The sequence below is a fragment of the Apis cerana genome, linkage group LG9 (assembly GCF_029169275.1).
Source record: "Apis cerana isolate GH-2021 linkage group LG9, AcerK_1.0, whole genome shotgun sequence".
Lineage (NCBI taxonomy): Eukaryota > Metazoa > Arthropoda > Insecta > Hymenoptera > Apidae > Apis > Apis cerana.
Genome location: NC_083860.1, coordinates 9,925,713 through 9,939,050, shown reverse-complemented (window position 1 = coordinate 9,939,050; position 13,338 = coordinate 9,925,713). Strand labels below are relative to the sequence as shown.

At 38.6% G+C, this 13,338-nt stretch overlaps 1 protein-coding gene across 1 annotated transcript; it reads right to left on the bottom strand.

Annotated features, from left to right (window-relative positions):
* Positions 1 to 730: 730 nt before the first annotated feature.
* Positions 731 to 6,327, bottom strand: LOC107997800 (adhesive plaque matrix protein-like). Its single transcript, XM_017056684.3, has 8 exons — positions 6,205 to 6,327; positions 5,440 to 5,974; positions 4,847 to 5,088; positions 4,176 to 4,318; positions 3,091 to 3,662; positions 2,515 to 2,706; positions 1,584 to 1,748; positions 731 to 930 (listed from the first exon to the last, which is right to left on the bottom strand). The coding sequence occupies exons 1-7, from the start codon at positions 6,214 to 6,216 to the stop codon at positions 1,585 to 1,587; spliced, it is 1,860 nt and encodes a 619-aa protein (XP_016912173.2). The 5' UTR covers positions 6,217 to 6,327; the 3' UTR covers positions 731 to 930; position 1,584.
* Positions 6,328 to 13,338: the final 7,011 nt, after the last annotated feature.

The following is a 13,338-nucleotide window of genomic DNA, read 5'->3' as shown; positions in this document are numbered from 1 at the left end:
TTTTATCTCATAATTTTAATCTCATAATTTTCAGATTTTCATCGAAAGAATAAAAAAGGATAAAATTTCGAAAGGTAAGTAAATCGTCGAGAATCGTTCACACGGATCGACCGAAATTAATAAGATATGGCGTAATTTGACGTCTCGAATTCTTTTTTCGTTTTTTCTCTCGTTTCACAATTTTCATCGAAAAGAAATTTCATGGAATTTCATGGCGAAAGATAAATTGTCGAGACGTTATATCGGTCTTTTTTTTTTTTTATCTTGAAACTCTAGGGAATACGTTTCTATCTGCAGATTTTTCGAGAACAATGGAAAGCGAAAAAGTCTGCGATGTTCTCGTGGTATTTGTTCGAGTCAATGCAATTCTCGGTGACAATGGTCATAGAGAAGTGGTTACGAAGCGTTGTCGAAATTCAATCTGCAACGAAATCGCGCTACGACGTTTACGAATATTCGGGGAATAGAACCGGTTTGTTGTAAGGAGAAAGATACAGGGATTGTAATCTGGGAATATTACGGTTGAAAAAACACGATGGATGGAAAAAATACAGTGGAAATAATATCGATGTATCAATATCGAACGGTGACAAAGTGAATGAGAACGAATGATAGATTGGAGGTTAGGAATCGCTTTGTTCGGATTTGATCGTATTATATTTAATTTACGATATTGACCATAATCCTTGTGTTACGTATTATAAATAAATTACATATAATTTATATCATATTTTAAATAGATACACTTATCTTTTTATTAAATTAAATTACAACACGATTACAATACTATGAAATACATGTCTCAGTGTAACCTAGAAATTTTTACACTTTGGCAGTCTGTTAGAATACTTTGTCATACTTTAATAAACACTTGTTTTCCAAACGATGGATTTTCTATTTTCGTTCGTCAAAGGTTGTTTTCAATTCATCCTACAACACACGCGATAAGAAAATTATTTTCACGTTATGCCTTTTACGTGGACGTTTTGCCTCAATAAACGAATACGCTTAATCACATCCGGCAAAAAATATATTCAAGCGTAACGACGTGTTCGGTTCCGAAATTGATTAATCGATCCGACGTATTCCGACGAAAACGATAAAAAGAAAGGAAGAAAAAAATTTTTGCTCCGTAAAAATTCAGCACAGCTTCGTAAAATTTCAACGGTCTGTATAGTAGTTGCCAGTTGAACAACAAACTTCCATCGAGTGATTACGGGAACTCGTGTTACACGTGTATTCGAAACGATATAACAATTTTCGATGGAAAAAAATTTCACCGGCAAAACCAGCCACGAACACACCCACGACTTGTACGATATCGAGGCCAAGCATCGTACAAGTTTCACTCCATCGACAGGAGGATTTACCAACTTCTCGAGGTCCGTGCTGTAACCGTGAATAAGAAAGTCCATATCGAGAGAGAGAGAGAGAGAGAGAGAGAAAAGAAAACAAATTTCTCAACAACCGCAAACAGAAGTTTCATTCGAGAAGTATCGTGAATATAACGAGACGTTGGACTGTACAAGACGTTGAAAGCTCACGGGCGATCGTTTGACACGAGCAGTTTATGGAAAATTTACCTCAGAGAACGTAGGAAGCCGGTATCGTGGGACGTAGGAAGCGTGGAAATTCTGGCAAACTTAAGCCCAATTTTGTAATGCCCAGGTTGGTGGAACGTGGGGCAGGATTAGTGGAGCGCAACGCGTAATCCATCCCTCCGAAACCGCCCAGCTGTAACTGCAATCCTGCGCCAAAGACCCGTCATTTGAAGATTAAGTATTTCAAAGGAAAGAGTTCTATCACGATGCAATGAATTTCCCGATCGATTATACGAGATATATTATACGGGAAATTTATTGGAAAAGATGTATACATGTACGATGGTTATAAAAATGTAGGACACTTTTTTGAAGAGTGGATTTTAAACGTTTATACGTTGATGTGTTAACGAGTTACAAGCAAATATAACTTTGTCTTCTCGTTATATCATTTTATCGCGTCATACCGTTCTATCTCCGTCTCGTTTCATCCGAAGTGAACTTAAAATGCTTATAATTCGTCGAGCCATTAAACGGACATCGTTTCAATCTCTAGAATCCACTCGCCAAGTGTCTCATATTTTTACAAACATTATACTATTCATTGCTGAAAAGAAATCCTCCATTTCGTAGTTCAGATTTTGTTGTCAATCCTGACGCTACAATAATAACGAAAGAGATATAATTTAAATATTCAAAATCGTAAAAATTATTTTTATTTATAAATATGTCAGAATAATCATCCAACGCTGAACACATTTATAAATTACATTTATAAATTATTAAGACAACCAAATTTTTATATCGTACCGATACATTAGAATATTCTGAATTCTACATTTATGCTGATGCATCGAGATCAACAAGATCGTCGTTTTGGATCAGTACGATCACGTAGACAAATACCACGATGGAAACAAAAACTTCTTTCTATTCCTCTTCGTCGATGATTCTTTTAATATATATCACGTACCTGTGGAATACGATTGACTCCTCGCCGGTTCAAACGGTCGCATCTGGCCTAAATATTGGAAATTCTGGCCCAAGTTCAAAGTTGGTACGCCATTTGATACGCCCTCGGATATGCTACCACTTATGCCGCCGTTTATCCCCCCAGGTAAACTGTTGAACACGCTCGAGGTCAGGCTGGTGGGTAAACTCGTGTCTGTAACGCAGAGAACGCAAGATACATCACCGCTTTCAAGAAAACAGAATTTCGCGGTTACACCACGCGTTGCATCACAGCTCTTCGGAATAAACGTTCCTTAAAATCCGGACCTTCAGTTCGGAACTAAAAGTGAGAAGGGGAGGAAGCCGAGAAAGGGAAGGAATATCCATCGAAAATCCATTGAAGACCCGCGAGAAAGGAGAGAGAGAGGAACTGGATGGAATTTTCAGAATTACAGAAGTTTGGGAAGGCGGGAGCAGAAACTGGGCTTCCTAATAAAGTTGATCGCGGTGAGATACGCGGCCGATAAAAGAGATTAAATTTCTCTTAACGACCGTGTATCCCCCGAGGCGAGTTTCTCTCTCGAGGAACGATTCGTACCTTGAAGTTTATCGATTCTCGGGAACGAGTTTATATCTAATTGGAGGCCGGGGGACGAGTCTTGAGCCGCGAACGGGGACACTTTTGGCATCGATATCGGGATGTAGTTTATCGGTTGCGAGAACGGGCGAGAAACCGGTGACAAAGTAGCGATCGGTATACTCGGCAGTGTCATCTTTGGCCTGTCAACGATCGAGGTTAACGGGGCGTGATTCGTCGCCTCGAACAGGGAAGGTTGTTGAAACGTCGATCCGTGGTTGGATTGTTGCTGGAGGAGATAGTTCAACAGTGAATTCTGCAACGTGCTCTTCAACGCGTCCTTCGATTCTTCTGGAAGCACGTAATTCAACACCGCGCCTTGTACTTTGTTGTTTAGATTGCTGTTTAAGGTATCTGATAATTCGTGGCTCGTGGGTACGATACTCGCTGCGCTTTTCACCGAGTCTTTCGACTGTTGCGATAACAGGTAGCTGAGCAGAGATTGCTGGAGCTTTTCCTTTGAACTTGAAGGGAGGTAATAAGACGTTGGTAAAGTGAATTTGACCGCTGGAAACTCGACTGGAGCCGCTGACCTGTGAGGAGAACAAACGTGAATATGTATCTTGTACCCTTCGTTATTTTTTTGTACGGGTAAATACAGTCATTGTACGAATCAATTTAAAGATAAGATTTAATTTTAGGAAAATAAAAAGATCGAGAAACCATTCCTTCTATTCCATTTGCGAAGATCTACTCGAAATATTTAATCTTTTACAATCTCGAATAATCGAAAAGAATTGGAATAATTGTGAATTTAATTTTTCAGAATAATTATCACCGTGAAACGAACCGTATAGCCGCGAAAATAACTGTCGAGTCTCGATTATTATACTTTGCCAAGCAAAATTTCAAAATTTCAAAATTGAAAATTGTCGCGACAAATCGAAGAATTCGGAGGATCCGAGTCATCTGCTCCGTTCCGGGGAATCGATTCGACGGTGCGGAAAGCCACGTTCTTACAAATCGTTGAGAACGGTTATAGATGCGGCTATTCGGCCGCAAATTCGATCGAGCAAGTAACGAGTCGTGACAATGGCATTACGTACTGTCGTCCGAAAGATACGATCGGAGGTTCCGTGACAGGTAAGCTGTTCTCGGTGCTCGTCGAATCGGCCAATTTCGCCGTGACCGTAGAAATTAGGGGGGTCGATACGCGTGTGGTGGCGATGGTGGTGGTGTGGCCAGCCAGCTGGAACCAATTGACCAAACTTTTATCGGATATTTACATATCGTAAGATCATCGTTGCCTCGCACGGCACTCGGACCGGAAGAATGTCGTAAAGAAGTGGTGGCTCGCATCGTTTGATTAAAAAGTTCCTTCGCGGAAGTTCGGATCGAGGGAATTTTCACGCCTGAGGGGGAAGGGGGATTGAACTCTCGATTTAATCGCGGCGAGGCGATCGGTCAATTGCGTGAACGGGAACAAAGGGACGGGAGGATGGAAATCTAAGAAATTTCATTCGAGGAAGAGGAGAGAATTTCACAACTCTAGGGTGAATTTTTTGTAGAGTTGGTAATATTAACAATTGTCGAGCATCTGTGGGAAAATCAATTTCGAGTTGAAAGAATTCTCAAGAACAACTTGCGGATTATTCTTGAGGATATATATATATTAACACCGTGAAGCAGCAGCGAGAAACAAATTATCGATTTTTGAGAATTTTATTTATCGATCTGCACGTTTTAAGAAAATTATTGGATGGAAAAGTATAAATACCTTATCGGTGACGGCTTTCACGGGTGGCATGGTCGGTGTATATAAAGGCTTGAGAGGAGCCATTTTCGGCTCGGAAGTTGAAGACGTATGAACTTGGGTGATAGCCGCAGCGGTGGTGGATTGGTGCAATGGCTGGTGGGTGGTGGTCGGTGCCATCGTCGTCGATGTTTCCTCGTTCAATGGTAGAGGGTTCTCGTGCGGTGAAATGGGTGGCACAAACGCATATCCGAGACCATGGTTTCCTGAAGATTGAACAAATTCTCCTCTTCTTTTTTTTCTCTTTTTTCTTTTTTTTTTTTAGAACAAATTTCCGATCCTATTCGCTTCAAACTATTTCTCCTTAATTAAAATCTATCTTATCCATTTTATTCTTCGATACGCGTTACTTAAAAATCCACGCGTCTTTTTCTAAATTAAAAAAATTAGAAAATTTATTTTTAAAAAATCTAGAAAACGGTGTCAATTGTGGTGTAGAAAATTGTAATCTAAACGAGGAGCATTAAACGAGTATCGATTGATCTGCTTGAAAGGAGCAAGAGAAAATCTCTCGACAAAGCTTGACAACAAAGTCTCTCTTGATTCCAGGTGCTTACCGTGCTTCAAATATTCCGGATCCCTTCCAAACGATTCGACCTGTTGCTGCCCCGATTGTTCTTTGTAATAGTTAATCGGCTTGTCGTATTGATCTGGGAATCGGTAATCATCGCGGAAGAATTGCCTATCGTCTTGATACGAGGGCTGTTTACCCGTGTACGGTATCTGATCCCTCTCTTGATGATACGAAGATCCATCAGCGAAGTACGAGGACGGGCCGTGCGAAACGTTTTTAAAGAATGGATCGGTTTCGTAATACGGACGGTATCTGTACGGTGGGTAATCTTGATACGGTTGATCTCTGAAAGGCGATTGTTCCGGCCGAGGCGGTATATCCTGCCTATTGGATCGCTGCCTGTACGGTGGATACTGTTGCGTTTTCGGCGAAAGCTCTCTGAACGAACGGTGTTGGTCGTACAGCGGTGGATGCCAAACGGGCCTTTGATAAGGCGGAAAGTTTTCTACACTCGACGAGACGCTGCTTCTTCCTTTCCTGTATGAGGCGGCGATCGCCACCATCGACGCGATTATGATCTGAAATCAATTTTTCTTTTTTTTTACAGATTGCGAAACTTTCGAAAGTTTTCCGCGTTCCTTAAATTTTTCTTCCGAACGGTTTCACGCTTTGGAATTTCCGAGTTTTAAATTTTTAACGCTTCCTTCCGATCGATTAATCGATTCTCTCTAAAGAATTTTTGAAATTTAATTTTTTTTTTTCTTTTAGAAGCTTCATCTAAGTTTTTAAAAGACGAGGATGAACTCACCAGTCTCTTCATCTTTGATATTTTTTAAACGCTCCAGAGGATGAGAGTGAAATTGAACAACCACGCGCAAAGATAGTCTGCGTCTCGATCACCGCGGTCGACTTTCTTATATAGTTACGAGACGAGGGGAAAAAACTGTAACTCGCATCTTTTCCATTTCTTCCAGTTGTATACGTCTTCCAGTTCGGGTCAAGAACTGGATCTGGTATCATGGAACATCGACGCCTTTCTCTTTCTATGATAAGTTCATTGCCAAGTGCTTGATGTATCATTTTCGCGTGTATAAGGACAAAATCTAGAATCTTGCAGCGTATTCTTTTTTTTTTCATTTTTTTAATTTAAACGTTCATCGATTTTATCTTTCCATATAAATGTCAAACCAACGATCATAGTTATTGTTCATAGTTATTCATAGTTTCTGAAATTACTCTATCCTCGACGAATGCTTCGAAAATTGCGGAGCAATAGTAGCATATATAAAGGTATTGTAAGGTTCATAGCAAAAACCATAAAGCCTGTACGCCGGTCGATTTTTAAGAAGGCAATGGAAATGGTAATAAAAATTATATGTCGAGCCATACTTATATATATATATATATACTTTCGACCTTGCCTCGTATGAAACGTCGATAACTCGAAAGAGAAAGCTTATTCGCCTGTCTAATAAACTTATCGACGAAATGGAACGAAATGGAAAAATTTGAGTCGATCGATCCGAATTTCATTCGACAAAATTGATTATGAGCTATTTACATCAATTAATGAACATATTAATGGGATCGTGCACGATGTAATTAATTCAAAATGTTTAAAATTAACCGATGAATATTTATCGTTTGATAATTGCGTATCGTAAACATGTATTTCTACCACGAACAATCACGAAACTGAACAAGAAGTTGTAACGGTGAAAATTATGTAAATTATATTTGTACACGTGTATATCTAAAACGTTGTTTGTACTCCAAATATTTGTTCAAAGAATCTTCTCGTTTTCAGAGATCGGTATATCACAAGAAATTATTTACGAAATATTATTTACGAAAATTTCAACGAATTCAAGATGAATTATTACGAATTGTATTTAGAAATGTAAAAACGTACATTTGTCAGAATTTTTGATATTCGCGAAGAGAAATAAATCATTTCTCTTATCTTCGACCATAACCACGCAGTGATCATTGCAATTAACAAATATTGCTCTCGAGCTAAGTGCTATCGATCTCATCGGTTTATAACTTTTCAACCGCTTTTCTCAAATCTAATTTGCCTGTGTTTCTTAAATGGAGCTTCTTAAATTCTTCGATAGGCAAATATTTAACGTCATACTCCGAATCGATCTCGAAACGGTAAATATGATTAAATGAGATCGCTTTCGATGAGCAACGATGATACATTGTTAGTTATTTAAATCGATTTATTTGCGATTAGATTTCGAAATATATATGGAAAAGTAAATAATTTTTGATATTATATATTTTATTGCCTGGATCAGATTGCTTGGATTATATTTGGATGGAGGGTTACGTTTAAGTTACAGGCAAGAAGTAAGCGGAAAAATATCTATTTCCACGGTTCCTTTACGAAATTTTATATCATAAAGGATAAAAATTTTATTACGGCTATCCTAACTGTTCATGGATCGATGGATACTTATTAAAAAATATATACCGCAAAATTGACCATTTCATCAAATTCATCGCGAGAACGATCAAGATCGATTTCGTCAAGTCAAACAAGGTTTATTCACGGTCACTTTATAGTCAGATTAGACCCCGTTTAAGATCAGTTGATAGTCAAACAAAGGCTTTTCAACATCATTTGAAATTCAAGTTTGCTCGCAAGGTCAGCAAAGGTCTTGCCAATGTTACATTCAATATTACATCGCGTGTCGACTAACCGTTCCAAGACATTCTAAGAAAGTGCAAGATTTCCGGTAATCCTTTGTAAACTTGTTTCCCCCTTGATGTTTAACATTAATAATTAATAAACCGTTAATTTCGATAAGACATTGTATCGAAAGAGAGTTACGTTCATCCAAAATGAAACAATAACGTTAAGATGAATGTCTTTTATATTTTGTTTGCATATTTGATCGTGGAAAAGTGAGATAATTAAAAGTTGATTAATATACACGCGTACATGTATATATATATATATATTCGAAACGCGATGTAACTGTTCATTGCGGCCCGAGTGAGTTTATTTAATTAATTTTCCTTACTTCTATGGCCACGTTGCGCCAGATGAAACCATTTATTATTTTAATGCGTATTTATACGTTTGAATTAAGTAGGTAAAAGAGGGAAATGTTTAATGCGCTTGGAAAAATGATTCGAAAATGTTTTCATTAACTATAAAATTAAACGAAATTCGTGTTTATATTCGTACACTCGAGTGTTGGAAACGCCGAATTGCAAGAACGTCACGCGTTCCATAATTTTTTTATAATTCAAACATTTCGAGTGAAAAAGAATTGGGAAGAAAATTTCGAAATTATTACGATAATTTCGTTAATTTCCTCGGCCACAATTCGGCAACAAATTAATTGTTGATGTCGCGTTGATCTGCGTCTAATGAATAATTAAACAGCCACTTCGACTCGATACTTTTTTAGGGAGCTGTCAATCGCGACGGAAAAGAAAGAAGTCGATCCGGTCAGATGGCACTTTCTCCCTGTAAAAATATCTAGTGGAACTAGACATAACCGAGGGGAAAAAAGGATTAATAAAAAATTATAAATTTTAAATATCCACATCCACATCTTGCAACAACTGTGTGTGGCTATCTTTCGTAAATTGCGATTTGTAAGTCGCTTAATTGGATGTTTTGAAGAAGAAAATTGGCCGAATGAATCCATTGTCCAGCAGAAAGTCCTTTCTATTGTTAGACACGTGTGCCTATTGTACCCGCTAATTAAACAATCGATATCGTTTCCAACGTGCAATCGAACCTAACTAACCGTGGCTATCTTTGAAAAAAAAAACCCAATATTCAGTCAAATTGTAATACCACCTACCAAAAGTCTGTCGTATTTTTCTCGTTTTTGCTCATCTCTTTCTCTCTCTATTTCCTTTTATCAATGAAAGCTTCAGTGTCGAGTTTCGATTCGACATGTATACCCGGCCATATTCGAACAACGTTCAAAAGAAATCGTATATATGTATATATATATTATTTTTTCGACCTATTTTAAATCATTTTTCACTCGTAAAACATTCATAGAAAGAAAAAATAGAAAAATCAGAAGAAAGAATAATCGATGCAGTAACGCCGCAAATCCACTCCAACTTGCCATTTATTATCTTCGACGGAATACGTACGCTCTTAATTTTCCTCTCCTTTCCTTTCCTCTCCTTTCCTTCTTTTTCACCCGAGCTCTTCGATTTTTCGATCGTATTTTAAGCAAATGAACCGGGACGGGGAATTTTTCAAATTTTCCGACCACCTCTTGCGCGACCTCAAAAGTTGCACACACGTACAACACGCTGGTCGCGAACGAATCAATCGAAATTGCGTTAGATTGCGTCACTGGAGAGTCTGGGCGGGAATATATATCATAGCGTTCGTCGAATCCATTTTCCTGGATACCCGTTGAGCAGGCCGGGTACGATGACATTTTCCGTGGCAAGGATTTAGCTTAATAGCGTTAATTAATTAGCGAACGGATTATGAACTTGCAATCGTTATCAGTAGTGGCATTATTAATTCAGCGTCGAGTAATCGTCATTGAACGATGTTGCGCGTTGATTCATTCGTGTAGGATATCATCGTGATTGTAATATATATATCGCGTTATTAACGTTAGGAAATAAAATTTCCTATTCGCGCCTTGCCACGTATCTTTTTTATTTTATTTTTTGAATCGCATTCGATTTTATCAACTATTAGCGATTCCATCAGCACCGAGTAATACAATTTTTGCATTTGTACGATTATTTGTTGAAATAACGGAGAGAAAACTGAAACTGGTGTCGAACAAACTCTCTCGGAGGTAGTAGCTTTCAAGTTGCGTATTTGCGATTGACAGTGGAAATATTCGAAATATTTTATACGAGAAACATGTAATATTACAATGACCGATGTTGCGTCCGGATTCGTTAATGCGAAGAGAGGGAGGCGAGGAATTAATGCCATGAATAATTTTAACGAATTTTACGAAATTTTTAATGAAATGGAAAATCGTGATTCGCGATTGAAGTTATCGAATTATTATTCCAAGTTACGAAACGAATTTAATTTGATCGATCAATTATTGCCAACACTCGAAAAAAAATTGGTACCAAATGTTTAAATAACTATTTACGTTACGAGATTGGAGCAGAAATTTCAAATTATTTTCTTTCGTAATATCCAATTTTTTATTCGACAAACAAAAAAAGGAAAGAAAAATACATCGTTTTTAAACTTTTATTTCTCACAGGGTCACCATATATCTCCATATATATTTTCACAATCTAGTTGTATTTTTATATACTATTTATGATATTTCTTTCCAAATACCGATTGTTTCATGCTCGATGGGAATCAACAACGCGTCACAGGTGTCCAAACATTTCCAAAGTTTACCTGTAAATACGATATTTTATATCTCCATCATTTTATTTATTTATTTATTTATTTCCCCTTATTCCCCTGTATTCACCTCTCGTTCATTTGCACGTTGAAGGCGCTATCCCTCTAATTTTTTTCTCCATCCTTTAAGCGCGAACGCGAAACCATCCATCCATCCATTCTCTCACACTTATTAAAAGATCAAGAGAACGTTTCCACAGGGTATATTTTCTCCTCTTTCCGGTCGATCCATCGACGTATCGGTCAGGAAGGACGATAGAAGAGAGAAAGAAATTAATTTACTTTACCTTTGTTGCGCAGTTTTTTTTTTCTTTTTTTTTCTTGCCTCCATCCGGATCTTCGATGGAACGAGATTCTCAAGATCGTTCGAGTTCACTTGGCCTGCCAAACGAGGCAAAACCGGTTCCGCAATCGTTATATTCGTATCCACTGTCTCTTGCGAATCGCTTTGATCGATGACGTTAATTATCGAGAAATACGATAATGGCTATCGTGCTTGTTCGAAAATGCCTTCTTCTCGCGTCTATCGACTCGTGATCTATTAAGCGATTACTCGAAACGTCACTCTCTGGCGCCTCTCATAAAATTGTTCGGTTTCGAGATCGTTTCGAATCGTATGTTCGAATTCGGGGGAATGAAAAATTTACGCATTTATCGAGCTAAAAATATCGAGAGCTCGTTAAATCGTTTGCACCTGGCCGTGCAATCGCGAAATTTGCGAATAACGCTTTTGTCGTTTCTCTATATAATTTCCGGAATCAAAAATTTCATCGATCCATGAAGCCACGCGGATGAAAAATTAGTAATTAAAATTTTCTCCCCCGAATTTTCGTTTCCAAATTTTCGGCGTGAAATAATTAATAATCTCGTTTCTCTAATTAAAAATAACACGGAGAGAAAATTTCCATTCGTTTCGACTTTTGGGAAGATTCGAGGTATGTGATTTGTTTTTTTTTTTTATAGAAAAACACGAACAAAAAAAAAGAATTATCTCCACCGATTTTTCGCGACAAATTTGACGCGGATATTCATCTTCGTTTAGAATATCGACAAGCTTTAAAAATATACGCGTATACACTCGAATGAAAATTTGAACGGTCCGCGATTCAACCGGATCACCGGATTCCGATTGGATTTTAACTATGCAAAGATCGATCCAGGGAATTTAAAGGACTTGTAACGCGTAGCGTCGGGATAAAAGGGGGTTAAAATTTAAATTAGGTAGAGATGAGAATACATTTTGCGGAGAAGGATAGGGAATAATGGAGGCAGGAGTCGAGTGGAAGAGTCGCGGCCCATCAAGATTGCATCTTGTCCTCAACTTTTATTCGCTGACTCCAACGCGAAAATTGGAACGATAAAATAATAATAAGAAAAAGGGGGAGAGGGGAACGGGAGAGAGGAAAAACAGAAACAAAAAATACTTTTAACAAAAAAAAAAAAAGAGAGAAGAACTTGAAAGAGAGAGGGAAGCCTGCAGTTTTTCCCATTTATACATTTCCTTGATCTCCTGGTCGCGCAAACTGGTTTCCAATATTCCTAAAAACTCGAAGCTTCGTGGCACGCATATGGGATTAAACGGAAGTCCAACTAATTCGAACCCGTATCAATTGCAACCCGTATACACACACGCAAACACGTATTTCTCCTTGCCACTTCGTTATCGGTGGATCGGCCTTTTTCGAGGCGCGTGTGCATTGGAAATTACATCGTGCTCGTATCAAGCGGCCCTCGGCTATCCACGCGTTATTTCGATCAAACTATATGGCCGTGGGTGGAAAATATCTGTTGAGATGCAAATTCCATCGGGACGTTTCCAGCGGAACGAATGAGGCTGGGGGAACGGTCGAGCTGCGAATGGGGTCGGGCCGGCCCCTGGGGAGAATTTTGGATCAGGTGGAGAAAATTATCGAAAAACGAATCCAAGTGTACGATATTTGTATGAAGTTAGGGAGAATTTTAACCATGTGTGTGTGTGTCGTACGCGGGTGTGCGTATCGTGGATTCGCAAGCGCGACGCATTCGACGAGAGAATTTCCTAGGGGGCCACGGCTGCTCGACTTCTCTTCCCACTTGGGAACGAATTTCTCCGCGTTCCTGTTCCATGCATGCGCCCAATTTGAACATGTTACACGCGTGCGTTACAGGTGCTTCCTTGCACGACGAACGAGGACAATATCGCTCGGCCGATATCCCAGCAGTTTAATAACGAATTGAATTTCGCGAACGAGGAAATCTATTGTGTCGCGCGACTTCAAATGAACGACGTTTCGTCGATGAAGTAATTGCGCGTGTAAATTTAAAGAAATATTTAAATCGTCGAATCGATTCGATCTTCTTTCCTCCCCCAACCTGGTGTGAAATTTTTGACGTTTATGGAAATGCGCGCATAATTTTTTAAAGAAAATATGTATCGCGCACGAATAGGAATATCCAGCGTGGTAATATATTCGATAGATTTGTCGTGTGAATCACGGCTGCGTGAAATATAATATTCAAGACAATGGAGTTAAACGACTGTGCGGGGTAGTTTCGACTCGATTCGATTCGATTCGTTCG